The sequence below is a fragment of the Carlito syrichta genome, unplaced genomic scaffold (genome assembly GCF_000164805.1).
Source record: "Carlito syrichta isolate Samal-C Ts95f unplaced genomic scaffold, Tarsius_syrichta-2.0.1 Scaffold72250, whole genome shotgun sequence".
Taxonomy (NCBI): domain Eukaryota; kingdom Metazoa; phylum Chordata; class Mammalia; order Primates; family Tarsiidae; genus Carlito; species Carlito syrichta.
Window position 1 is genome coordinate 508,383 of NW_007016346.1, and position 26,985 is coordinate 535,367.

General features: G+C 43.8%; 2 protein-coding genes across 3 annotated transcripts in view; one reads left to right on the forward strand and one right to left on the reverse strand.

Moving 5' to 3' along the window:
- Nucleotides 1-12,037, forward strand: part of FAM196A (family with sequence similarity 196 member A) — a 38,944-nt gene extending 26,907 nt beyond the window's left edge. For both annotated transcript variants that reach the window (XM_008052879.1, XM_008052883.1), the window contains one exon: nucleotides 10,196-12,037. In XM_008052879.1, the coding sequence (XP_008051070.1) occupies nucleotides 10,196-10,382 (187 nt within the window). In that variant the 3' untranslated portion in view covers nucleotides 10,383-12,037. The remainder of the gene's footprint in view (nucleotides 1-10,195) is intronic.
- Nucleotides 1-26,985, reverse strand: part of DOCK1 (dedicator of cytokinesis 1) — a 362,706-nt gene that overhangs the window by 322,663 nt on the left and 13,058 nt on the right. The window contains exons 3-4 of the mRNA XM_008052893.2: nucleotides 22,107-22,234; nucleotides 20,210-20,305 (exon numbers count right to left, since the gene is read on the reverse strand). Coding sequence (XP_008051084.1) covers nucleotides 20,210-20,305; nucleotides 22,107-22,234 — 224 coding nt within the window. The remainder of the gene's footprint in view (nucleotides 1-20,209; nucleotides 20,306-22,106; nucleotides 22,235-26,985) is intronic.

Consider the following 26,985-nt stretch of genomic DNA (forward strand, 5'->3'; position numbering starts at 1 on the left):
TACCAAAAGCGATATTTTTGACAACTGGAAATTTTGAGATGGTTGACATGCTTACATTTCTAAGACGACAGATATCCCTTCGATTGTGATCTGAGACCCACTGTGATATTCTAATTAAAGACCATCTCAGCATGAAAGAAGATTAAAAGAGATTCAAGTTTCAGTTTTCTTTACTAAGACTTTTCTGGCTTATCTTCCATATTTCTTGTCAAAATATGCTACAGTAATTTCAGAAAATGTTTTAAGGATAAGTTACTAATATAGTCTTTACTCATAAGCAGTTGAAATCTTTTATATCCAGCCTTATTTTAGTAATTCTTTTGTCAGACGAATCTGATGAGTCACACCAGAGATGATTCACCTTTTGTTCAGATTTGGTTTCAGAAAGAAACAATGAAACATACCACCGGCAAATCCATCTTTTTTCTCCTTTACTGAAACGGTTAATTTGTAAAACAAATACTGCAACAAAATGGTCTGCATTCTAATTCATCCATTTTCATGAAAATAACAAGTACCAACCTCAATTCAAAGACTTTGGAAGAGATGGACACAAGATTTAAAAGATAATAATAATTCTGACTTAGATGGACTATGTAGTATCTCTACCAGAATTCACAATCTTCGGAAGTGTTAGAATTCCAACTGTCAGTTATAAGACCTGAGTGACTGCATCTCCTAGGCCTACTTTGTTTCTGTATCATTAAGGCCACCACATAGGTGGCCTCAAGTGATACCAACAATTCTTTCTGCTGAGCATCAATGAGTGGGTCCAGAAGCTGACTGGAGGGGAATGCACTGGGTCCACCTGACACTTTTTTGACACCACGGAGGGAGGGAGCTTATGGAATGCCCTGTTGTCCATGTCCCACTCTCATCACTTGATGTGATCTATGATAGTTAAGTGGAGGTGGAATTTCAAATAACCATTTTGGTAAAATGCCTGAGCCTTTCCATTTTGGGTGTCTGTGTGCATTTACTGACCAAGTATCTTTTCAGGGACTCGTAGGAGACAGGTACCGTACTAGGCAATGGGGAGGAGTCTGAATCTGACTGAAGACAATTCCATGCATGGCCCTTACCTGCGACAAGGGTGACAATAGAACTATGGAAACAAGGAACCCTGTGCCCTGAAGGTGTGTGACACAGAGGCAGGTGAGGAGGAAATGAGAGGAGCCAAGGTGCTTTTGCCTGGCAAAGCAGACTCCAAGGAAAACAGATCATCATGCAGGGAGGCCATGATAAGAAGGCTTTAGATGAATTCTCTAGAGCCTTCTGGCCCAGAGGGTTAGAATCAACTGGCAGAAACTAGGGTGAGAAACAGCCAGAGCATTCCCAAGGATAGATGGTCATGCCTCACTGGCCGGCAGCTCTCATCCTGATAGCAGCTGGGGAACATTCCATTCCATGGAAATCTCTGACTGTTTCTCGGGTAGGAAGCTCCAAAATTATGCAGGTTCTTTCCCCAAACGACTAGAGGATTTCAGGAAAGATGAGGAAAATACCCTAATATAATGAGATCACAAAAAGGGATAGGCTGCATTTTCTCAAATCATCCTTGGCAATTTATGGCATCACCACTAAGAGGACAAGATAGAAGGCTGCAAAGAGTTCCAGATAAAATTGCACACGGATACTTCACTGAATGTGAGTGCACTGCACAAAGAGAGCTGGTCGGGTGGTGCACCATCAAGACAGCCGGCAGAACTGAAAGCTTCCTGACTGACCAAGTCCTATTGTTGAGTGTAGTAATTGCATTTGTATGCAGAAATGGTGCCAATGCTGGCCTGTCCGGAGCCCACTTGGAGTGGAGTCTTTGCAGCCTTTGTCATTTAGTGATTATCTCTTCGTGGAAGTGCCCTTTCCGGGTCTGCTTCAATTACCACCACTTGTGCATATTAAGTTCTTTAATGATATGAACTGAGGTGAGGGAAATTTGCCCTCTGTCTAATGTTCAACCCTCCGTTCCTAGTATTTCCAGTGAGTGACCAGGTGGGAAGGAGCTGACAGGAAGGAATCCCCGGATAATACCTTACACAATGTTATTCTGGTGTAAGGGAAATATTTCTGTTTAGTAAAGTAAAAGTCAGAAAAAAGAAATAATTTTGGCAGGCCTCAAATTTTTCCTCAAAAGTTCCCAAAGCTAATAATCCAGGTTGTTTTCCTTTTCTAGTAGAATTCTAAAGGTATATTATCTCTTTCCCCCCAACATGTAATTAGGATGAAGTCATTTTTAGTAACTTAGGAACACCTCAATTCTCTCATGTAGACGCTATAAAACTAATTATAGCTGTGAAACTGAAAATTGTTATGTACCTCAGCATATTATTTGTAAAACAATTAATGAAATTTTATTCAACAGAGAATGGCCAATTATACCAATAGCCCTCACCTTCAGAGATCAAAGTTAAGGAGGGATTTACTGATATCCAAAATAGCATGAGGGGGTTATGCTCTCAGTTTCATGAGAAAACAAATGTAATTCATCTGTAAATGAATATGAAGTTTTTCTAGCGGCTACATGTGGGGACTCATTCCCTGCTGCAGTGACCAGAGCTAGGTCGCCTGAAATTCCAGGAAGCACAATGGTAACTGGGTCCATTCAGCAGACTCTTCCTCACAGACAGTCATCTTGAAGGGCCCCATCATAGAGCTGACATCCTGGAGAGCTGGGGAGGCTGGCGTTTAGACCCCTGTTGACACCAGAGGTCACATGCAAGCTGCTCATGATTGTCCATGTGTGATGAGAACTCTCCATATCCATGGAGGTGACTCTCAGCTGACTCAGAGTCCCAAGCCGGCAGCCCAGAGGGGTAGGGTAGCTTTGCATCCTTGCTCCAACACTCTGAGCCCAGGAAGTCCCCTGCCTCTCTGGACAGGGGTGTGTTCATTCTCAAAATGAGAAGGGCAGATCATGGCCAAGGCACTCAGGGTGCCTGAACCCCACTTCCCGAGGGATTCACTGCAACCAGTTAGGACCAGAGGATAGTCTTATGCTGTCTCCTTTTCACTGCAGTTACCGCCCCAGATAGAAAACCGTGTGCTCTTCGCTGAGATCAAAAAGAGCAGCGCATTTGGCAGGTGACATTAATAAACAACTAATCCCTTCTAATTATAATATCTGATCTTTCTGGCTTCCTAGGAGGATCACATAAGATATGCTGAATACATATATCACAATTCTGTTAGTCACCTGGCCCCTTTCCTAATGGAGAAATGAGGATGAGCAGAGATTGTAAAAATGACTTGGGTCTGTCTCTGCTTCTCCACGGTGGATTCCCTGGGATACCAGGATGCAGTACATCAGTCCTTGTGCTTTGACCTGCCCTTAGACTCAGGCACCTAGATGAGCCCTGGGCACCAGAGCAGGGTCTGAACACCAGAGCGTGTTGCAGATACAATGGGTACCCAGGACAGTTTTGGCAAGCTAGATCTCCAATGCGGTCAGGGAAGATATCAGGTATGCATTCTGAAAATCATTGTCTAACTATAACTTTGTGGATACTTCACAGTATAATTTATAGCTGGGATATCTGACTGATGCTTTAAAATAAAAAACTATAATCATCATTTCCATGTCATAGCATACCAGGAAAAGGGGATACATCTTATAGTTTAAGTATTCATATTACTGCTCAGCCATCATTCCTGGTATTTTAACCCCTACATTGATTCTATCAATATTACTTATGCATCTACTATGTGAAATAGTGCTGATGGAAGGATGCAAAGTTATGATAAATCATTTCTATTTCCAAGGTGTCAAAAAACTAGTAATTGGCCGGGCTTGGTGACTCAGCCTTTAATTCCAGCACTTTGGGAGGCCAAGGCAAGTAGATTGCCCAAGCCCGTGGGTTCGAGACTAGCCCAGGCAACTTGGCACAACCTTGTCTCTACAATAAATCAAAACTTAGCCGAGCGTAATAGCACGCGCCTGTAGCTCTGGCTACTTGGAAGGCTGAGGCAGAAGGATCGCCAGAGGCCAGCAGGCGGACGCAGGGGTGGCCGTGAGTGTGCCACTTCACTGCAGCCTGGGTGACGGAACGTCAACTCAAAATTAAAAAAACAACTAGTAACTACAAATTACTAATATTTTAAACTATTAAAATAGGATCTATCTGTATAACATATACAATTTAGGTGTATAATATATGCATAGTAGATAGACGATAAATAACAAATTATACAGGTAGAATTATATAAATAGGCATAAATTCTAAATGAAAACAGAAAATAGGGCAGCAGCATTTTGCTGAGATTAGAAGTGAGGGGATTTGGTTCAGTTCATCAGTTTATTTCAATTCAGCAAACAAAGAGAGCATGTTCAGAGCTGGCATTGTGCTAAATGCACCACAGACAAAAGATGAATTAAACATGGTCCATCCCTCAAAGCGTTCATGGACCCAAGAAAAAATAGCTACCATCCAACAAGAGACATGTTCTAGGAAAAAATCTGCAGAGAACCCTACCAGGGGAGCAGTTCATTCCAGAGGTGTCTGGGCATGACTGGAGGGGCGGGTGGACTTGGTGATTCTAGAAAATCTACAAAAAGAAGAGGTGACGTGTGGCCTAGGTTTTGAAGGATAGGCAGGAGTTTGATAGAGTTTGCCTGATTTTCTCAGGTGACTCTGGTGACTTTGCTGAGGGCAATGCCACTTGACCTAGCAATGGAAAAGCAAGAGGGGACAAGTTGAGCTTTGTCCAGAGTCCACAGCTTGAACAGTTGGGTGAGCAGTGGCTACAGGCTGTGTTTGGAAGGACAGAGGAGCAGGATGGGGGAAGATTTGGTTTTGGACATGTTGGTAAATAATGCCTTCACATATGCACATGGCGATGTGTTCAGAAGAGGAATGGTGGCTCTTTGGGGTTCTGGTTCTTCCACTGCCTGGGGAGGCAACTGGGTCACATACATAGACTAAGGCCGGGAAAGAGGGGACTTGCCTAAATTCCGTTAGCATGCAAGGGAGGGAGCCAGGCCTGGAATTTGGACCCTAACTTTCAGCTTCTTCTGGACAAGGCTGGTGTTGCCATGGTGCTCACATAAAGCCAGCCAGGTTGCAGCCAGCTTCACTCGACATAAAGTGGGCTTTGGCGACCTGATTTGTCCTATCTAGAGTCCCAGCCATCCCACAGCCTGATGCCCCAGCCCTCCAGGGCCTGTGCCTTGTCTCACGGCACATGCGATTGTTCCCAGGGATCCCCCCGTAGGGTGGGAAAGCTCCAGGACCATCATTTCACAGCTCAGGAGGCTCAGGTTCCCAAGGCAAGGTGATTTATCCACAGCGGCCAAACGTGAGTCAGTGCAGAGCTGCAGTTAGTGCTGGGGGACTCTGAGGTCTCATTTGAAGGGAATTAAAGGCAGAGAGCAGCCTCTGATCTGCTGTCCACGGCGGCACACAGCCCTGTGGAGGCTGGAAAAGCCAGAGGTTCTAGGTTTTCTTCTCCAAGAGACAAGCAAGCGCTGGGGAGTCCAACTCACCGGCTTTTTAACTCTTAACTGATACACAGCAGCAACTGGAGAAAAAGAATTTTTAAAATGTATTCCTCTTCAATTATCTTGAGGGGATGGTGATAGCCTGCTAAAGAAACTGTGGCAGGGCCAGAGTATTTATAGGCACATGAGACAAACAGAATATAAACGAGAAGCAAGAAGACACGGTTCTGCAGAATCACATGGAACGGCGAGGAGAAGTGTGACTAGCAAGCCCAGCACAGGCTCCGGGAAGAAAATGAAGCTTGGGTGCAGGCTGGAGAGCAGCCCGAGATGCAGGGCAGGTTTTTATTTCTCGGAAATATACAGAATTATACTGTTATAAGAAAGCCCCCGCACTTAAAACTTTCATTTATAAGAGAAAAAAACTAAACAAAGAAATTAAGCCCACCCTCAGTTGCTTCCATCATACATCTCAATGAGTTACAGAAAATGCAAGCAGTGGTTATGCAGGACGACAGAGTTTCAAGGCCCTTGGAGCTCCTCACACCAAGTGTGTTGTTGGATGTGTCCCTTGTCTGGCAGGAGGACAGAGATGCAGACAGGACAAGGAGAGCTACAAAGGTAAATAACCATAGTTCCCAGGGCTTAATACCTTGCAGCCACCTCCAGCAGCCCAGGGATCCTTCCCTCTCGCCCAGCACAGTCTGTGGCCTGTGTCTAATTCGGGCGTTGTAAGGAGAGAACACCTCACCCAGGTAAGACTGGCCTGATTCCAGCCGCTTCCGAGTCATACTTTGAATCTCAAGAGGCAGGACTTTTTCCAGGCTGCAAATCTTCCTGAGGAATAAGCATTCGGCATGGTGTGCATGTCTTCTTGCCCACACATTACAAATACTAGATTCCTCCAGCCGGGAGGCCTGGGAGCTGCACAATGTTCCAGCCGAGTCCTAAGAGACCACAAGGTCTGAAGTCCAGATTCCCATCTGCCTGCGGCTGAAAGATATGCTTCTCTGCTGCTAATGCCCCCAGGAAGGCAGGTCCAAACAACACCATTAGAGGTGTCTGACTTGACAGTGCTTAAAAAAAAAAAACACCACACAGAAAAGCCCAGGCCCTCCTCGGGTCCACAGGAAAATGAAAAGGGAAAAAAGTGACACTCAGGTCCCCTTTAGCACATAGCAGCGGGCAATTTTAGCACTCACAAGCATACCCTGCTGACCCCACCCCTTACTGCAGGGTCCTAGAAAAAAGAGAGGAGGGGACGTAGGCTCCAAAAAGATCCCAGTGTGTGATGGACAGAACACGTTTCAGAATCTTTTTCGATTAAGTTCTGATAGACTAGAACCAGGCAACCTGGAGTGGCTGCAACGACACTGCTTCCACGAGAAGCCCTATTTGTCAGTGGCAAGGAGGGGATCTCATTATAGGAGGTAGAGGGAAAGCAATGACATTATTTTTGGCCAGAACAAAGCAGTCTAGGGCAACTGGGACTAAGACCGAGGCAGAATTGGCCTTTGCAGGCTCTGTTCTCATTTGTTAATCCTGCAGTATTACTTAGGCAACTGCCACAACTCAGGCCCAGCTCTAGTTGCCTGGAACAGAGATGGGATGACACGTTATCCCCGGCCATGGCACCTGCGTTTGGGAAGATGCAGGCAAAATAGCATGGAAACAAAATTTATCTGTGGCTAATGCAGAAAGAAAATAAGAAAGAATGGATGATGGGCAATCTTTTGGAAGGTAGTCAGACAATGAGGAGGTGACAAACAGTGGGACAAAGAGTGGCCAGCCATGCCGTGAGCTGGGAAAGGTGTTTCAGATAGGGAGAAGTAACAACCATAAAGAAAGTTGCAAGGGACAAAGATGTGGCGCCAGGGGTGGTAACTGCCCCTAACTGCCCCACCCCCCACCCCCATACCACATACCTGCTAGGCAGCAAGAAGGTGAAACCCAAAGCAAGGGATCCTCCTCCAGGCAGGCCCCCTCAGGCCCTATGTGGACAGCTTGCTGTCTGAAGCACACAGCGAGATCTGTGAACAGTGGAGTCACAGTGCCCTAAAATGTCTCCCAGCAGCTTTTATCCAAGCCTTCCACTCTAGCCAGAATAGCAGGTGTTGCTTTCTTCTGGCCATTTGGCTACTAAGACCAAAGGGACCTCTGATCTTTATCAGCCAGAGTTGGCCAGACTCTTAACCTTCCGATACCGCCCTCTCTAGCCAGCTGTCTGCTTCAGACTCAACTCAGCGACTCGGTGTGCTCCTTTCCCGAGAAGAGACCCTCAACAGGAAGCAGTATACAGAACGACACACATTATTCCTGCACACTAGCCAGCGCACACCTTCCGGGCATTTTCCAGCTGGCACTCCTGTCATCTCAAAAGCAGATCCACTGCAACTTGCATGTTACGGATGGGCGGGGACATTCACGGTCACCTTGCTGGCCACCACTGCTGACATTTCCCAGTGGGCACGCCTAGGCACACCCACATCCTCTACTGAGAAACCCACCCCCAGTTGCAGCTTACCAGTGCAGCAAAATGGGGAGTACAAGCAGGAATCAGCTTGACGAAGTCAAGTCATTTTGTTAACAAGAACTCAGATTAGATTACTCTGTGACTGCATGGTTCTGCGGTGTGATAAATTGGTTAATAACAGGATTTCCAGTGTAGTTGCTTAGTGGGAATGGAATAATTACAGGTACCCAGAATTGTTGTTAGCCTAGGAAATGCTAGCACCGGCCCTCTGTCCTAATAACTCAAAGCCGATCTGGGACTGTTGAAATGGTTATGGTCTGGACAGCATGCCTTTCAATATTAGCCAAGCATTGTGGTAAAACTCCTCTTCTGTACCTATCATACCACATATTCTGACTCAACTGAAAGGCTCTTGTTTTCCTTGTTAAATGTCCAAGTTAAAGAATTCTCTAATAGACATCTTTATTATGTAGCTCTTGTTTTTATTATAAAACCAGTGATCCACAGATAATAAGAAGCAAAGGATAACATAGTATTTAAATTGCATCTTATAGTTTAGGAAACTCTTTCATGAACTTTTTTTGGGGGTTGGGAGGAGAGATTCTTACCAAAATGTAGTGAGACGAGCAGGGTATGAAGTATTAACTCTCCTCAAAGTGAAGGGCACTGAAGCTTAAAGAGCCCCTGACTCCCAAACCAACATCAGGTGGAAGAGGCAGTTGTTCTTAAGAGGGATTAGTGCCTTTATTGTCAAACATTCTAGGTGAGAAAGACACAAGTTCACAAGATTTTATCCTATGACCTATAACTGGCAGCATAACTCAAAGGGGTCCTTTGAAATGTAGGGAAGGAATAACCCTTGTTTGGGGAGAAAGGGGTTAACTAGCCATAAACTTCTCTGACAATTTTTAAACGTTTTTTGAGTAATAGTATAGTCTTTGACAATAAGAAAGATGGAACAGTAAATTTAAAACATAAATGGTCCATTAGATGGGTCTTGAACTTGTTTTAAAACTCCAGATATTAGAGTTTTGCTCTTTTGTCTTTCCAAAATGTCAAAATTTGGCTAGGATTAATGATTCTCTAAATCAATAGGATTTCATGTTTATAAATGGTTTACGGTTCCACTGGTTATAAAATGTTATGAGCTCATGCATTATCATCATCGCTGAGCCTTTCGTGAAGTCTACCGATATTTAGTCTGGTAACCAGACCAGACATGGAAGGAGGACAGAGCAGAATTCTCCCGAGGCCTGGCATGATGCCACACCCTGGTCCAGACCTTGGGGACTTGGGAGGTTGGGGGCAGAAGGAAGGGAGGCCGTACTGAGATCATCATGGAAGAACAACACATGAACTAAGGGGTCTTTTCCCAAATGCCAAGCGGGTCAGTTAAGTCTAAAAGTTAAGATATCAAATGTGGTCCTTTCCAAAGGCATGAGGAGAAGACAGGCGTCTGCACAAACTGATGGCATTTTTCAGAGAAATGTTATAAGAAAAAACATATATTTTAAAAATCATCTTTAACGCTATTTTTCTCACACAAACATTAATACTATTAGCAAATGTCATTCCATGTAGCTACGTTTGCACGCTGTGGTTTCGGCAATGTCATTACACTTTTGTGTTGTTTTTACTGTACACTACCCACGTTTCTCCATGAGAAACTGTGTTTGACAACAATGGAATGATACTCAACCGCACTGACAGTGCACACGAGGTTTTCCCCAGCATCAGGCACTGTGGCTTTAACCAGTTTTTCAGACGGATAAGCTTTTGCAAGGGGAACATCAGGCAAGGTCATTTCCTCTCACAATTGCTGCAGGTGAGATAAATAGATTTCTCTGATCTTGTGACACATTGCACAGAAACAGAGCTTGCATGCACCTGGCGTAGATGTATTAAGGTGACCCTCGCCTACCCGTCCTTTTGCTTATCTGTTTTATTCTATGTGAGCAGTCTGTGGACACACAATGAGGTGATTCACATGGCACGTTTTCCATTTCCACAAATACGTACACCAACCGTGTACGTTAACGAAAGGTTAAAGTTCCACCCGGAAACAAATGTGTTCTTTTTCCAAAGCAAACGAGCCTCTTTGAAATGCTTCACAGAAACATGGAGCTAAAAAGGAGTGCAGCCACTTGCTGATCACTAAGTCATAAAATTATATCATAAACTAGAAATGATCGTGGCTCTGGTAGATTTGCCATGTCTTGCCATCATGAAAGGGGATCGTCACATGGGGAAAATCCAGTTCTAAATTCTTCACTGTCTTTTCTTTCTAGCGTGGAGCTGGATTTTAAGCAGCAAGAAGACAAACTCCAGCCGGTTCTGAGAAAACTCCATCCCATTGAGGAAACTCAGGTTGCACCTTCGCCTTACTCTCAAGAGTCTCCTTACTCCTCAACTCCCAAGCAAAAATCCAAAACGGAATCTAAAAAGCATGGAAGATGGAAACTCTGGTTCCTTTAAAACTCATGGCGTTTGGAGTCTGAAGGCCGTCTTTAAAATCCACTGGAGTTAAGTCAATCCTTTTCCAAAATGAATAGGATCAAGGGAACTGTGGTGCCGGTTCGGGCATCACCCACTTCTCGCCCTGCGTACCAAAAAGGCCTTTGTACCAACAGATAATTAACAGAAGCAAGGTATTCAGTGTCACTCCTTGCCAACCGTTCTTTGCAGTTCACTGATGTGGGATGTAAAATCTGAAATGAAACTTACGTAGTCAAAGATGATAAGTAAAAATTCTTTCCCCCACCCCCGATCTGCAAGTAATATGTTATGAACCTGCAGAATAGCAGGCTGTCACTCTGTACACAGCTAAAACTCATAATTATTTTCAAGCCTTTATTTTTTTCTAATAATGAGAAGAAAAAGCAAGCCTTATGTTTGCAAAGAACTTCATTTTTATGTTTCATTTTGCAAATAAAAAGCAGGGGACGAGTGCAATTTTCAGCACATCAAATTCCGGAGAAAGCACAATTTTTTCAAGTGGTCGGAGACCATGAATAATCTCTAAAATGTGACTATATGTATATTTGCCTTCATGTGCTGTAGCGCTAAGCCAAGTGACCACATCTCAGTGTCACATTGACACCTCAAATTCAGCATCCTCTTCATCTCCAGACTTAAGACATGTTTACTGCTCATTTTCCAAATGGCCGGCAGCCAGGAGTCCCCTAAAGTCAGGATATGCCTTTAATCACTGCAAGTTGACAGGGTCAGAGCTATTGGACACTAAGCTTTCTTAGAGCTCGTTTTTAATCTTTTGGTACCCAAAGGCCAAATGATAAATTCTGGCAAGAATTTGAAAACACACATAGAGATACACAATGGCTAATACAGTCGCCAATAAATCAGAGGCATGGTGTGCCATGGCGCAAAGTGTTTCTGTGGATTGTGGATCAATCCTCTGAGACATTGCTCGGCACTGTAAGCGAGGCCTGATGTTTTATGCAATCCGTTGTGCTTTGTAACGACGGTGGAAGACCTGACCATCTCAAAGAAACACAGCGTGTTTAGTTTAGCTGCTACCAATGGACAAACTTGATGTCGCCTAACACTTAACCTATACTAAATGACATACTTAGGGGAAAGCTGTGAATCAAATGTTTTTAGGTATTTTTTAAATCAACAGTAACACTGAGAGTTCTCTCTTGATTACACATTGCAATGTAAATCTTCGTTTCTTTATTTTTTCACTCATTTCTTTGCACCTTTGCGAGTATCTTTTTATAGAAACCAAACCCCTTAACTTATTAACTTTGTCTATCAATTTTTTTGCTTTTCATAATAGAAAGTAGGGATCTTACTTTGCCTTTTTTTGTACAACTTAAATTTTGAACAGTTTGTGAACATACAAGAAAACTTAGTCTTGAAGTTTCTGTCCAGTAGTGTCACATCTAATGAAGTGTTGACATGCAAACCTCACTCATTAGATGCTGAACACAACGTGGCTAACCTTGGTGAAAGGATCTCAGCCTGCTTTTTCCAGTTGGAGCTACTTCTTGCAATGCATTTTCGTCCCGACTCAACAGAAAATCTATTTTAGTTCTAAGTGTTTGGATTCTACAGAGACCTAGTGATCAGTAATCAAACTGGGACTTGAAAGAAATAAAGAGTATATTGTGTAAACATTCTTTGGGGTTTACTCAAACAATATTGCAGATGTATGCTTTGATTTAAAACACACACACACACACACACACAAACTTTTGCGGAAACACTCTATGAGGATTCAGATCCTTGAAGATTAGTCAACAGTGTTAAGAAATATTTTTGTGCAAGAACAACGAGCAAGCTGATCCTGTTCCATAAAGGAAGTGCAATTGTTTCATGTAGACTAAAAATTTAAAAATGTGTTTCATGTTTTTATACTGTTTTTAACTGAAGTTATAAAAATGTTTGCAACAAGTTATCTCTCCTTATGTTTTAAGAATCCCAACTATCTCAGTGAATTGAAATTAGGGTGTCAGCAGCTTCCTAATTAGTACTATAAATCTGTCTAAACAAGAGGACATCCTAGTATATAAAATAATGTCACTGTTTCCAACCAGTCTATACCCAAAAAAGAAAGATTAACATTTTCAGAGTCTAAAATGAATCTCTGAAGATAAAGTAATTCCTCCGTAAAAATAAAAGTATCTCCAAAATAGAAAAAAAAATATTTTCAGAGTCATTTCATAGTTTAATTGCAATGTGTCACTAACAGATGGTGATTCTTCTCTTGGAAAGAGTCAAGTAAAAACTCTGATATGAAACCAAGGTAAAACGTACAGTGTTCCCTCATCTAGATGTACACATGGCATTACGTATAGAGATCAAATTATTATACTTGTCATTAAGTTCTTTATTAATTTTTAAATAAAAAAACAAACAAAATGTTTTATGTGGCTATTAAAGTTATTTCAAGGCCTCAATAATTTTGGAAAATAAAAGTAATCTAAGAAAGTAATGAAGGAAGACTCTTTGGGCTGATAATCATTCCATGGGGGCTGCGAAAAGATTAGACCACTATCTAGCCTGGGTGCTGCCTACTGGCCTGAACTGGGAGGGGGTGGGACTGAAATGTTTGCCCATTCATGCACTCTGGCATGGGCGTTGGCCTCCAGGAAGACAGGGTGACTTTATAGGGTACACAGGGCACAGTACAGGCTCACAACAGGATGTGTCTACCTGAGGTCTAGTTTTTAGGAAACCTCAAAGCAGACAACTAAACTTAGCACGTGTTGCCATAGCAGAACTTCTGATGGCCCAGTGGAAGCACCTTCTCTAGACCCTCCATAGGACAAGCCCTTATCCCCAGGGGTTGAGCCACTTCCTTCTTTTCTTCTTCCCCTCCCTGGTGGGAGACGGTGCCCTAGCTGTGTTGGGTGCCCGCCTCTCCTCTGAGACCAGCCTCATACTGACCTGTCTTCATAGGTGGGCTGGCAGCTCCCTCCGCTGAAGAATCTGGAGAAGCGAGATCACCACTCTCTTCCTGATATCTGCAGCAACAGAGTCCATGTGCAAGGGTGGGGACACTGTAAACCTGCACTTGAGACTCCTGCTAGCCTCACACATTCCTCAGGGGAAAAGAAGGGGACGAAAGCCAGAAATGCAGGTGGAAAAGGAAGACAGGCCTGGTACGCCATCCCACAGCAGGCAGAAGGAGGCTGCCAGGTCTCTATAATCAATTCTGAGCAACCTACCAGTGTGGCCTCAAAGGCCCTGTTCTAAGACACAGATACATCGAAGGGCATTCTGCCACAGGGGTACCTGTCAGTCACTCTACAAGTGTGCAACTCACCACCAAGAGACAGAAGTCCCAGGGACCCTGCATCTGCTCCTTCAATTTCAGACCCTCTAGTGGAGTACAAATAGAAAGGGACTCATGGTGTAGGAAACCCTGCTACCTTGGCTTGCATACGTTTCCCGTGCATCTTGAGAGGCTGCTGAGGGTCTATCACCACAGAGGTATGAGATGTGCCTGGACAATTAGGTGTCATAGTCCCTGGACAAGCGTCAGGCTAACGGATTCCAACCTACACACAATTACAAGGAGAATGTCTTGCAGCGCAGTGTTGCTTGGCAGACCACCGTAAGCATATCAGAACCGAGATACACAATCATCAGTGAACACTGTGAAGACACACCATCAAATACAAGTGTTTCACTTTTTGCCTTTCATAGAAGAGAACAGCAAGAAGAAAATAAGACAAGGGCAATGAACTTTTCCAGTCTGTGCTGTTCCAAACACGTTTACAGAAATCCACTGATGATGGATCGATTCCTTGAGAGCATTTATATCAGCAAGTAAAATTTGACTTACTAATGGAGACAGTTTTATTGGTGCAATGTCACCTACAGATCAGAGCAGCTGCTTTCCATACCAACACATCTTCTTTGATCTATAAAAACCCTATCACTAGCACAATGGACAGGGGCTAAGCGTGCAAAGTATTTACTTGTAGTAAACAGTCATATGATTCAAAGATCAGAGATAACATCCTATTTTGTGACTTAGCATAAAGTAATCATGCTGTAATGTGTAGCATACAGCCTGGCCAAAGACAAGATCATTTCAAGCAGCTCAATCATTAACTTAAGGCACCTTCTCAGTCTGGAATAAATATACAATAACTGCAGAGCATATTTTGCCATTTAATTATGTTGTTTTTACTTTTTCTGCAGAAAACCCACAGTTAGTGACCAACCTCGAAAAAACACCAGGAATATAAAAATAAAGCCAAAATTGTTGTAGCAACACCAAACAAAAATGAACTTATAAAATCATCACTGCACACACATACACATGTGTTAGGGTTATTTTCTGAAAGCAAGTAGATTTATTAGTAAATAGTGCAATTAGAGACTTTTTTAAATGATACCTGTATACAAAAGGTAGACACTGTCCATTTGAAACACTTAGAATGCATTTCTTCTTTTGCAAATGAAGATTTAAAAATAGCAGTTTTTAAAAGCACATTTATATTTAAACTCCAATAGAATAAACATCTTAAAATGAATGTTCATGCATGGGGATCTGACATCTTTGTGAAAATATTTGGCTATGAGTCTTGGTAAAAAGGCGCTTATTCACTGGGAAGCCAATTCTATTATACTATTTTCCAAATGAAGAAGCATGTCAGGTCCTTATAAATCACCCAGGCTGAAAGAAAGGACTGGATTTTCACTAACAGCAAATTCCCCACTAGTGATGTTGTTGTCACAATGAAACACACACTTCCCATCCCACCGATGTCCCCCACAGTAGGTGGTTAGAGTAGAAACAAAATAACTTCCATCACTTGAGTCTAATGAGCCAGGATGCTTCAGTGGTCACGAGGATATGTAGTGAATCCAGGCAGAATTTTCCCCTGACCTAAGCCTGCTTCTTGAATTTTTGAAGGGAACTCTTCCTTAAAAGAAGTCCACATTTTCATTTTAGTGATTAGTAATTTCCAGTCTTCTGGTGTGTATCCAGGCCATAGAAAAATCTTTAAAAGGCCTTCTCACTCGATTAGATTTTTAAAGGACCGATTAACAGAATGTAAGTCTGTTCATTTGAAAGAAGGAACAGCAGATAATATCCTAGAAGGAACATTGCTATGTGTTATCAATTTATTCACTCTCATCCCAGGTCTGTGGACAAGGGCTTACTCCAGGAAGACATACACACATGTGTAGGGATCCCAAGGTCACCCATCAAATGGCTGACCAGGCCACCTGCTAGAACAGCACATGATAATGAAGAAAGCAGCTTAATGCTGAGGGTCTAGGAAGCCTCTCAAAAAGGAAGGTAAAGATACAATCTGAAGTCTGACTTAGTATAAAACTAAGTATTTCACTCAATTATTCTACAGCATCAGGCTACTGGAGTAAAAATAAATGACCTTTAGATTCTGTGACAAGGTCACTGCAAAGCTTCTGTGTCAGGGCTTATGCTAGGTATCCACGTGATCTGCAATTCTACTCCCGCCAAAGGGAGGTTTTTGTTTTTGTTTGTTTTTGTTTTTAACTGTGTAATACTTAGGATCGTGGCACATTATTATCCCATGCATGAGATGCATTCCAATCTCCCATTTCAAACATAATCAACTAAAGTAAATGACAACTTACTGCAAAGTAGAGTTTTTTCTAAAATAACAGACACAGATTAAAAAAAAAAAAGTCTTACATTGTATATCACAACTTATCAAATTACATGTGAAGTTCCCAATTCTCTATTCGTTACAGACACAGACCAGGAAATCATCAGGCCTTAACATCATTTGCAATTAATAGCTTATTCCAATGGAAGGAGAGGTCACATTTCTAGTATTATTGTTAACAACATCATGGAATAAATCCTTAAGTGAAACATATCAATTCAAGAGTTCTCTTTTAATCACTTTAATTTTTTAAAATCCATTTTCAGTGGTTACTTCGAATTTTTAAGCTGACTCATAGTTACATAATTTCTACTGTATTTATGCAAAAATGAGTAACACATAAAGACTGAAATCTCTAAGGTATGATGGAATGGCAGAGCTTACCCCAAACAGATCTATAAACTATTTTCTGCTCTTTTTCCACTCTAGAGGGTCCACTGATTAGTTTTTTTGTCCACTTTGTCAGGGATATTTTTTTTGGCCCAATCTTCCTCTAATCTAAATTCACAGAGCAACAACAGTGACATTAAAAAGTTAACACACAAATCTACATCTGAAGCAAATTGGGAGAGCAAGGTTAGACACCCTAACACTCTTCTGTTGACACCAGAGGGGGATTCATGGCTGGTTTTTAAGATGGAAAGATCCTTCTCAACAGCCCCAATTTTTTGTGAGCGCAAAGGCCCTTCTTGAAAACATCTCGATATTGTCATCACACATTAAATAATTATATCGCATTCAGAATTTTTTTCAGATTTCTTCCACGGCAGCTTAGTTCTACAAAAGAAATTCCAGAGAACTTTTGGACATTTTTTTTTTGAACAATCTTAGAGAGGTTGGAGTGGGAGGATTCGGCTTCTAGAGGCTTCTGTTTGAGGTCAGGGCCGTGGGAGATGGGCAGTTTGGTCGGCCTTGTCTGTTCCCTGACAGCATCTTGGGCTCGGGCCAACTGTTCAATTCGAGCATGGCTCCAGCCGGGTAAAGAGAAGGCGAGCCCTTGTTGTCACTCCTTCTTAGAACATGTCAGGGTTCTTCCTGAGGAACTCCTGAGGGCTCTCCAGAACACATGGGTTCTTCCGAGCTGAAGCATCCCCAGCCCTTCAGGAAATGGACACCCAGCTTTTGCTCTGGCCCCTCCCTCTCCAGGAAATCCTGAAGCTTGCCCCCATGGAAATGAACGAAAGGTGAGAAACAGGGAGGTGCACGCGTTCCCGGACAATTGCTCCCTCTCTAGGATGGAGACCTAGCAGCAGCGCACCGTCCTCTTCGCTTGCTCCTGCAATGGAGTCCTGAAATCAGCACCTTGTGCCTCAGTCATATAAAAGAGGCCAAGAGCAAGCTTGGGCACCAAAACCAAACCCAGGCTCCAAGCAGTTGCTGCCACGCTAGCTGTGCCATCTGGAACAATTTCTTCTCTGCAGGGCATGTGCTGCAGTTGTTTATGTACGATGAGGGTGAGGACTAGTGAGAATCTCCCATTGGTTACACAGTGCTCAGCACATATACCTGCTCAGTGAAGAGCTGCCATTATTATAAGCACGATGATCATTAAACCAGAGACAGGAGAAATTGCCCAGACACCGTGGACCATATGGTCTGAGAGGAGATACCACACCCTGCAGGCTCTGTTCTTCCCTTGATTAGGCTGTCAGCACATCTTAGAATCTCTCCACATTCCAATATGCCCATTCAAACTTTCCTGGGCTTTCTCTTTGTCCTCTTCTCCCCTGTTTAACTGCTGAGTGGGCTACATACTAAATGAACACATACCTAGCATAAAGACTGCAGCTAGAGATAGGGACATACCCTAACCAGAGACAGAAGTGGGTCCTCCTAATCACAGACAGGACTCTGTTCCCCCTAACTAGAGACAGAACTTTGCGCTCCCAACCAGAGCTAGGACCATGTCCCCTACATAGAGACAGGACAATGCACCCCTAACCAGAGACAAGACCATGCTCCCTAACCAGAGACAGGACTGTGACCCCTACCTAGAGATAAGACTGTGCTCTCTAACCAGAGACAGAACAATGTACCCCTAACCAGAGACGGGACTGTGCCACCTTACCAGCGTCAGGACTGTACCCTCAACTAGAGGCAAGACCATGCCCCCTAACCAGAGATAGGACCATATACCCCTAACTAGAGACAGGACTGCAACTCCCTAACCAGAAACTAGAGACAGGGCTATGTCCCCTAGCTAGAGATAGGATTTTACCACCCCCTCCAACCAGAAACAGAACCGTGGACCCCTAGCCAGAGACAGGACCATTCACCCTGAAGTAGAGACAGGAGAACTTTGTCCCCTTAGTCAGAGACAGAACTGTCTCATCAGTTCACTTGTCTCCATATCTGCCATCTCTGTCACCTGCTCACTGGGCAGACCACTTCCAAAATGCCCATCCCTTACTCACTATAAGTTTCTGAGAGCCATTGTGTCACCACAAGCCTCTCGAATCCTGCGCTTTCCAAGAGGGGTGCTGGCAGAATGACACAACACTTGCTTCAACTTCAAGCCACATGCCATTCACCCTATGTTAGGCCTTTTCCCAGTTCCATACGTGGGAGTATGCCAAGTGCTCCTGGAGCATGACCCACAGAGACAGGATGGCCAGACCTCAGGAGTGCTCCTGGAAACACAGCAGGTCCGGTTCCACGGGGTACCGTATCCATGCCACATGAAGTATACAAAGTGTTCCAAGACTATCAACCAGAACGGCTATGGTGAAGGATACCAAGAAACAAGCAAACTTACGTTTAAAATAATAATGGAAAGGTCCACTGGGAATAAAGCCAATTTACATAGCAACATTTTATTTCCTAAGTCATACGCGTCATAGTCCAAACTTTTATTCTTCACATACACTTTTTTTTTTTTTTAAGAGACAGGTCTTGCTCTGTTGCTTAGGCTGAAGGGCAGTGCCATGATCATTGATCATAGCTCACTGCAGCCTCAAGTGATACTCCTGCCTTAGTAACTGAGATTAGAAGCACGTGTCACCATGCAATTTTTTTTTTTTTTTTTAGAAACGGGCACTTGCTATGTTGCCCAGGCTGGTCTTGAACTCCTGGGTTCAAGCAATCCACCCGACTCAGCTTCGGAAAGTTCTGGGATTACAGGCGTGAGCCACTGTGCCTGGCCGGGATACTCCTTTAAAAGGAATATCTGAACAGAGACTGTGCTGAAATTCTGAGACAAAAACTAGACTATTTTACTGATGAGAACATACTGAGGTGGCATTTGTCCTCCCATGCTACCTGCCTGTGATTCACCCAAAACTGTGCTGCCTGTTGTGACACCAGCCACAGAAACAGACAGGAACCCAGCATCCAATTCATGCTATGCTGTCAAAGGGGATACGCTTCACTCTTCTGTTCACTCTTTAGATATGCAGAAAAAAATAAGGCGGCACACCGAGAAAGACCAGTGTGCCTTGTCTGATGGACAGGGGAAACTCTAATCTAGGACGTTTTGTTCTTTTGTTAGAGAAATTATTTTTTGTGTGTGTGAAAGGCCCTCCATCGAGGTTAGTTAAATGGAAACGTGTACTAAAATTTTTAAAAGTTGAATGGGATCTACTTGTGTACCTTTTGCCTAAGAGAATAAACTTAAGAATAATGGGAATGGAGAGGACAGTGGTAAACCCTGGGAAAAGGCATGAAGATAGCAAATTTGAAAGAATGTCTAAATTATTTAAACATCTTAAAAAATATTAACAGTGCTCCCACCCACTTCCTCTGTATAAGAAAAACACCTGCAATACATTTAGGGTAGACAATAAAAGAGCTAAGCTGGAGTATCTCAGTAACTTTTTAGAGTCCTTCATAAAGTTTTATTAATGGTACCTTAAATGTAAACACTATATAGAAGAATGAGGACTGAGGAAAAAGCACACGTCTTTTGCTAGAAGTCAGTAATGAGAAAATGAGAACAAAGGTTTCTGTCTCTAAAATGTGGGTTTGCTGACCCTCGGACTTTGACATTCATTTGGAAAAGGAGGACATTTTAGAGAGCAGACTGTGTCTCGACTGCTCACTACATTGGAAGAAAGTGAGCTCCGGGTGAAGCAGCGCATCGGGGAAGAACCGGTTGAATGTTAAAGGCTTCCTGGGAAAGATGTTCTCAGCCCCTGTTAAATAGCCACACATAGGACACGGAGCACTTACAATGAGTTCGGAATCCCGCCCCATGGAGATGACGGTTCGGTTCACTGTCCGGAGAAGCTTCTCCATGATGATCTGAACGTGCCTCTGCGTCGGCCCCTGGAGAAGGACACACCAGTGAATGCCAACACCAAAGTCAAACATTAACATGCAAGCCCCAGCGGTTGCCACTGAATCCATTTACCCTGTAAAGAGTAAATCAATTACAACCCTTAATGAGATGAAAAATGGCCCTTGTCAAAGGCAAAAGCCTTCACAAAGAAAACTCAAGGGATTTTATTAATTATAGTCCATTAATGATAATTTGTTATATATATAATCACTGTAATTTAATTTAAGCAAACCTTAAAAATAAAAGCAAATCTGTTTAAACAATATAATGTTTATGATCCCTGATTAGCCCACCAATTAGTTTTCTAAAGACATTCGGCCATCTGTAAATGAAAGGCAGGAGGATAACAGTCCTAGACTGCTCTGCATGTCAAATCCAAATAACTTAAACAGTCACACAGAATAGAATGTTTGAACAGCCTTCAGTAAACTATCTAAAATTCATACTGCTATGGCATTTTCCACCAGTAAAAATTTACTCTTTTACTTAGTGTGGGACAGGATTGTCGATTCTTCTCCAGGAAAGCTGGACCTGATCCAGCCCCTCTGGGCCCTTCACCTCCTCCATGGGGTCTGGTCCCATGACCTCCTGACCCCCAAACTTTTCTCCAGTAAGAACAGGGAAGCGCAATGGGCCACCTGAGGCCCATTCCCACCACTATACATGTCCATGTCACGAATATGCATGTGTATCCCATGAATCTAAAATGAAAATTAAAAAGAGGATAAAGAACAGAGATGGGACCGGAATGGGCAGCTTGGACGCTGGCCTTGGGTGAAGGTTTCGGAAACCTCTCCAGAAGTTAACATCCCTGGAAGAGCTGATATCACTACCATCACCCTGAACTGATTTAATCTAAACTCCTGCTTCAGGAGCACTCACCAGGTACTGAGAGAATGAGCAGGTGCTGGAGAGGGCTGTTCAACCAGGTAGGTGTGTGTGTTCCCTAGGAAAGTCTCCCAAAGTCATACAGGAGAGAGCTAAAATCAAGCCCTACCTACTCCAAAATCCTGGCCACTCTGCCCAGGACCAGAGACAAAGATGGACAAGGCCCTGTTTTCACCTTTCCAGAGACACTTGGAAAATCAGTGATGTCACAGGTATGTGTACACACGGGCAAAAACACAGGCACAGGTAGGAGTAGAAGGCATAGGGTGAGACTCTTCCACATGTCCTGACAGTGATTTGGAATTTTTAAAAAAGTCACTAGAAGAATGCAATTTAGAAATGCAAATGGAAACCTACGCTGCGGGGGGCAGTTAAGAAAGCATGAAAGCACTGACCCACAGGAAAGCAGCAGAACTCTTTTCGTTATAACTCTCAGGACCACCACTGGCTTTTTTTTTTTTTTAATTAACTTTAAGCATGCATTACTTTTATAAATGCAAGAACTGAAAGAAAGAATGCAGGTAATTAGGCAGTTGTAAACACCAAGGCCTTTCTGTCTGACCTTAAGGATTCAAATCTAAATCTTGGGAGGCATTTTGCCACGAAGACATAAGAAATAAAAAAAATTTTAAAAACCTCTTTTCAATGCAACAGGATAAATGTTATCATGTAATAATCGTCCTATATACATAAATGAAAAAATAATTTAAGGGTGCTGCAACGAAGCAGAGAGAAAGAGAGACGCTAAGCCCTAAAGTAAGTCATGAATAAAATACAACATTCATTCCTAACGAATAAAGTATACCATTGTACCGTGAGGCTGGGGTTCCAGCAAATGAGAGGAAGATGCTTCCTGGGCAGCCCTCGAGGGAAGCCGGGGCAGGCAGAGCGGCCACTCACCACATCCTTCCTGTACAGCACCTCCAGGATATTGCTAAGCAGCTGGCAGCAGGCCTCCAGATCCTCCTGTCTCTCTAGATGGTACTTGAGTTGATCGGTCATCATGGGAAGCAGGATCTCTCTGCAGTCTACACAAGACACAGGGCTGCCAGTCAGTGGGAAGCCCACCCAGGTACGCCTCACGTTTGCTAAAAGCATGTTTGTCCTTTTACCCTTACATTCTGAGGCATGGACAACCTATATCCACAGAGGGTCAACTACTTGACGGTGAGGACATCACTTCTACTGCGGTGTAAACAATTCGCGCACAAACACACATGGATGTACACTCAAGTGTGTATCCCACATAAACAGACAATAACCATTTGTCAACATGCATGATGTTAAAAGAAAAACACGTATGGATCTATCCCATAACGTGCTCGTCCATGCCGACACAAACATGCATGCTGGGTTTTCTGTGAATTTCTTCTAACTATAAATTCACAGATTTGCCACTTTGAAAGAAGGACTTCTTAAAACAAACGTGATTCTAATGGTAGCTTTTTTCGTCTATTCCTAGGAGCGCCAAAGCATGGTTTCCTTTTCCTGGATAATAGATGTCAGTCTTGGAATGTGGCGGTTCCAGGAACACAGAGTTTCTCCACGGCAGCTTCCTGGAGTAGGCCAAAGACAAACAGAAGATGGGGACCAAGAGCAGAGATGCCACTCCAGGAAATGCAGCAGTGAAGTGAAAGGACACGGTGGTGTAAGGATCAGGGGCTGAGAAGGTTTGGGTTTCCATGTGTTCTTTAGATGGGAGAACAGAAAGGATGCCCAGAAAATAAAAGAGCAATAGGAAACAGACACAAATAAGATTGAAGGTGAAATGCAATTCCTAATTTTGTCTCTTCCCATGGGGAAATCCAATTTAACACGAGTATCACCCTGTCTCCAGCACAGACTATTTACAACACCAGTTCTATGTTTTGACTTCACCCCAGCCATGACTGTTTCCTTTAAATGCAGAGCACGAGAGAAGACAGCAGTGCTTTAAAACGTTAAATGAGCTTAGCTGGTTTTCAGGATTTTATATTTTAGGACTTAAAACATTTATGATACATAAAAGCATGTTTTGCATTAATTTTTTTTATATAAGAAAAATATAAGCATACAACATTTGGAATGGTTTCCTCTAAGTATGAAGAAACACACTCAGAACTTTCCCAAGGATCCCACTGTCAGGAAGGGCCAGGGTAAAGGCAAGTTTGGGGTGCGGGCAGGGAGAAAGACAGAAATAACACAAGTCTTTCTTCCCCACTTCATTCCAGTGAACCACATACGGACAGCTCACGCCAAGACTTCTTCCAATTCCATTTTGATTTATTCCCCAAGAAAGGACTGATGGAAGCCGGGCTCGGTGGCTCAGCCTGTCATCCTGCGCCTTTGGGAGGCTGAGGTGAGTGGATTGCCTGAGCCCACGGGTTCGAGACCCGCCTGGGCAGCGAGACCTCATCTCTACAATAAATCAAAAAATCAGCCGGGCGTGGTAGCGCATGCCTGTAGTTCCGGCTACTCAGAAGGCTGAGGCGGAAGGATCGCCGGAGCCCAGCAGGTCGAGGCTGCGGTGGCCAGAAGCGGCCACTGCACTCCAGTCTGTGCGACAGAGTGAGACTCCAACTCAAAAAGAAAAAAGAAAGGACTGAATGAAGGGTTTTCCAGAAAGGGTTTTGTCCAACGAATATAGAAATCTATGAATTTACTTGCTGACTTCACAATCACAGTAATCAATATTTAGGCAGAAGTCAATGCGCGCGAGGGGCGACACTCCAAATTGGCTAGAAGGGTTCCTCGGCAAACCTTATCCAAGCCCAGCCCTGCCTGCTTCCTTCCTTATGGTCCCCTGCCATGACATCTCCAAAAATGTGTCCTCTTTTCCTTTAGCTAGAAACACATTGCCCATTATATCCACCCTTAACACGGGGCAAGTCCTGGGCCAACCCTGTCACTTGGTCATCCCTATTGCTACCATCAATCTGGAAAACAAGTTGAATTTCCAACACGTTTCAGAAGAAGTTGGAGCCACTAAGACCTGAGCACACAAATATAATTCCTAGCGATATGACTAAGGGGTGGTGGGAATGGAAGGCATACTGCCCCGTGCTGCTCCCAGACCTCAATAAATGGTAGCTTTTAATAACAACAATACAAATTATCATTATACAAAGACGCCTTTTCAACTAAAAGTACACAAAGAAAAATAATGACTTGGAGTTGTATATGCAGGTTGTACTTGGGAGGGAAATAACTACAAAAGCTTAGCAAGGGCTGGGCTCGGTGGCGCAGCCTGTAATCCCAGCACTTTGGGAGGCCGAGGCGAGTGGACTGCCTGAGCCCGAAGGCTCAAGACCCGCCCGGGCAACTTGGCGAGATCTCATCTCTACAACAAATCAAAAACTAGCTGGGCGTGGTAGCATGCACCTGTAGTTCTGGCTACTTGGAAGGCTAAGGCGGAAGGATCGCTGGAACCCAGCAGGGTGAGGCTGTGGTGGCTGGGAGCGTACCACTGTACTCCAGTCTGGGCGACAGTGTGAGACTCCAACTCAAAAAAAAAAAAAAAGAGAAAAGAAAAAGAAAAAAAGCTTAGCAAGGCGATACCCAAAGGGGGTAGTAGAAAGTCTAGTAGAATGGCCAGTACAGGTTGGGAGAAAGGGTGTATCCATGAGCAATTCTAGAAATTCACAAGAACACAGAACTGGACTCAGCAGAGCTAGCCCTATAGACTCGGGTACCCAGATGCCCTGGCCTAAATCCATTCCTTATCGCACCATTTATCCGTCATGCTGGGCAGGCATTTGTGGGCTGTGCTGTTCTCAGAGCTAATTGAGTGTGTGGGTCTCATTTGTCAGAATTACCCCAGGGAGAAGGAAGTGATATCTAACTGTTCATCTTCAGCAGGGAGATGCTATCAACCATCTTTGGCTACCAGGAGGGAACGCCCACTATGTACCCAGCCCAGAGGTCTGTGTTAAATTCGCTTGTTTGTTATCCAAGCTCTCTTGATGACACACAATAAAACTTCTGGAAATGTCACATTTTGTCACATACAAAGACATTTCTATTTACTATAGATCTGGTTTAGAAAAACAAAATAAAGACATTCCATTCACTAAGCCTCTGACAGGATAAAAATCATCTGTTTCTATCTTCCTGATGGACCAGAATCCAACTGCACCTTATCCTTCACTACCTAGCCATTCACAGCTGGTCAACGTCAAGTGGGAATAAGTCTCCTTTCTCTGTAAAGATGAAATGAGATCGTGTTGAGGAAGGACTTTGCAAAAAGCTGTCCAGTGTGCCACGGTGAAAGAGTACCACCCTTGCCCATCAGCTCCACTAGCATCAGAAAACTCCATCCCTTGCCGGGCTCGGTGGCTCAGCCTGTCATCCCGCGCCTTTGGGAGGCTGAGGGGAGTGGATGGCCTGAGCCCGCGGGTTCGAGACCCGCCTGGACAGTGAGACCTCATCTCTACACTAAAACAAAAAATCAGCCGGGCGTGGTGGCGCATGCCTGTAATTCCGGCTGCTTGGAAGGCTGAGGCGGAAGGATCGCCGGAGCCCAGCAGGTCGAGGCTGCGGTGGCCGGGAGCGGCCGCTGCCCTCCAGTCTGGGCGACAGAGTGAGACTCCAACTCAAAAAAAACCAAAAAAACAAAAAAAAGAAAACTCCATCCCTGACCACAGGGCAGGGTGACATCACTGAGAGTGGGCACCCAGATTTTCCTTAAAGGGCAAATGTGACTCTGCATATCCCAGGGAATCTCAAGCAGGCCTCCGATGACAGAAGATCACATGGCTGCATCACCCACAGCACCACCCATCATCTGGCCCACAGAAACCCAGCCCAGGCCCCAAAGGAAGATGGGCAAGTGAGAATGAGAGGAACAAAGTTAGAGGCAGCACACGCCAAGCCGTCTGCTCACTGGTGACCTGTGATCAGCAGGCCTCACATAGGCCCCTGAGAGATCAAGGTACAGGGAGGCCTCAGATGCCCTGTTCTAAAAAAGAACACCTAAAATATGGATTGCTGCAATTACCTGTTTCTCCTTATTGGGATTCAGTCTCTATGAGAGAAGCAGCCCCCTTGTTCTCCTTAAGTGGAATGCCCCCAGCACATAAACCAAGATCTGATAGTGGTAGAGTGTGTGTGTGTGTGCGTGCGCGCACACTGGCTTAATTTGCCAGCACACTGGCTTAATTTGCAATGACATGGCATCAAATTAAAGACTCCCCAGTCAAAACAGGTTTACTGTCCAGCGCTGCTCCCAGACCTCAATAAAGGGTAGCTTTTAATAACAATAATACAAATACCATTATACAAAGTCAGCCTTTTCAACTAAAAGTACACAAAGAAACATCAATAACTCAGGAGTGTACTTTGTGGAGTAACTCAGCTTCCCTCCCCCAAAGCAAAAACTAAACACAAGCTCCTTCAAACTTCACTTTTAGGGGGTTTTTCTTATTCTGCATTTCTGACTACAGACTATAAGCTTTTTCAAGAAGTGGTGAGGCACAAGTTTCAAATGCCAGTAAGACTCTCAAATTTGATCTTAAGTCAAGATGGGAAATCAAGAGCGCTGAGAAAGGGACACCACAGAGACAGACACACACACCTGCAATGAACCATTTTAAGGCATGAGGATCTGCTTCGGGCAGTCAAGAAAGAGGAATCGGTTGGCATATTATGGATGTCCCAACTCCTTACGGATGTCCTGAATGCCCGTCCCCATAGACAGAATGTCAGTCTATACGATCTGCACCAATAATCCCATTAGGTCCAAAAACAGATGGCCTGAGCAGCCAACAATCTACCAGGAAAAAAACGGGGGGTTGGGGGGGGG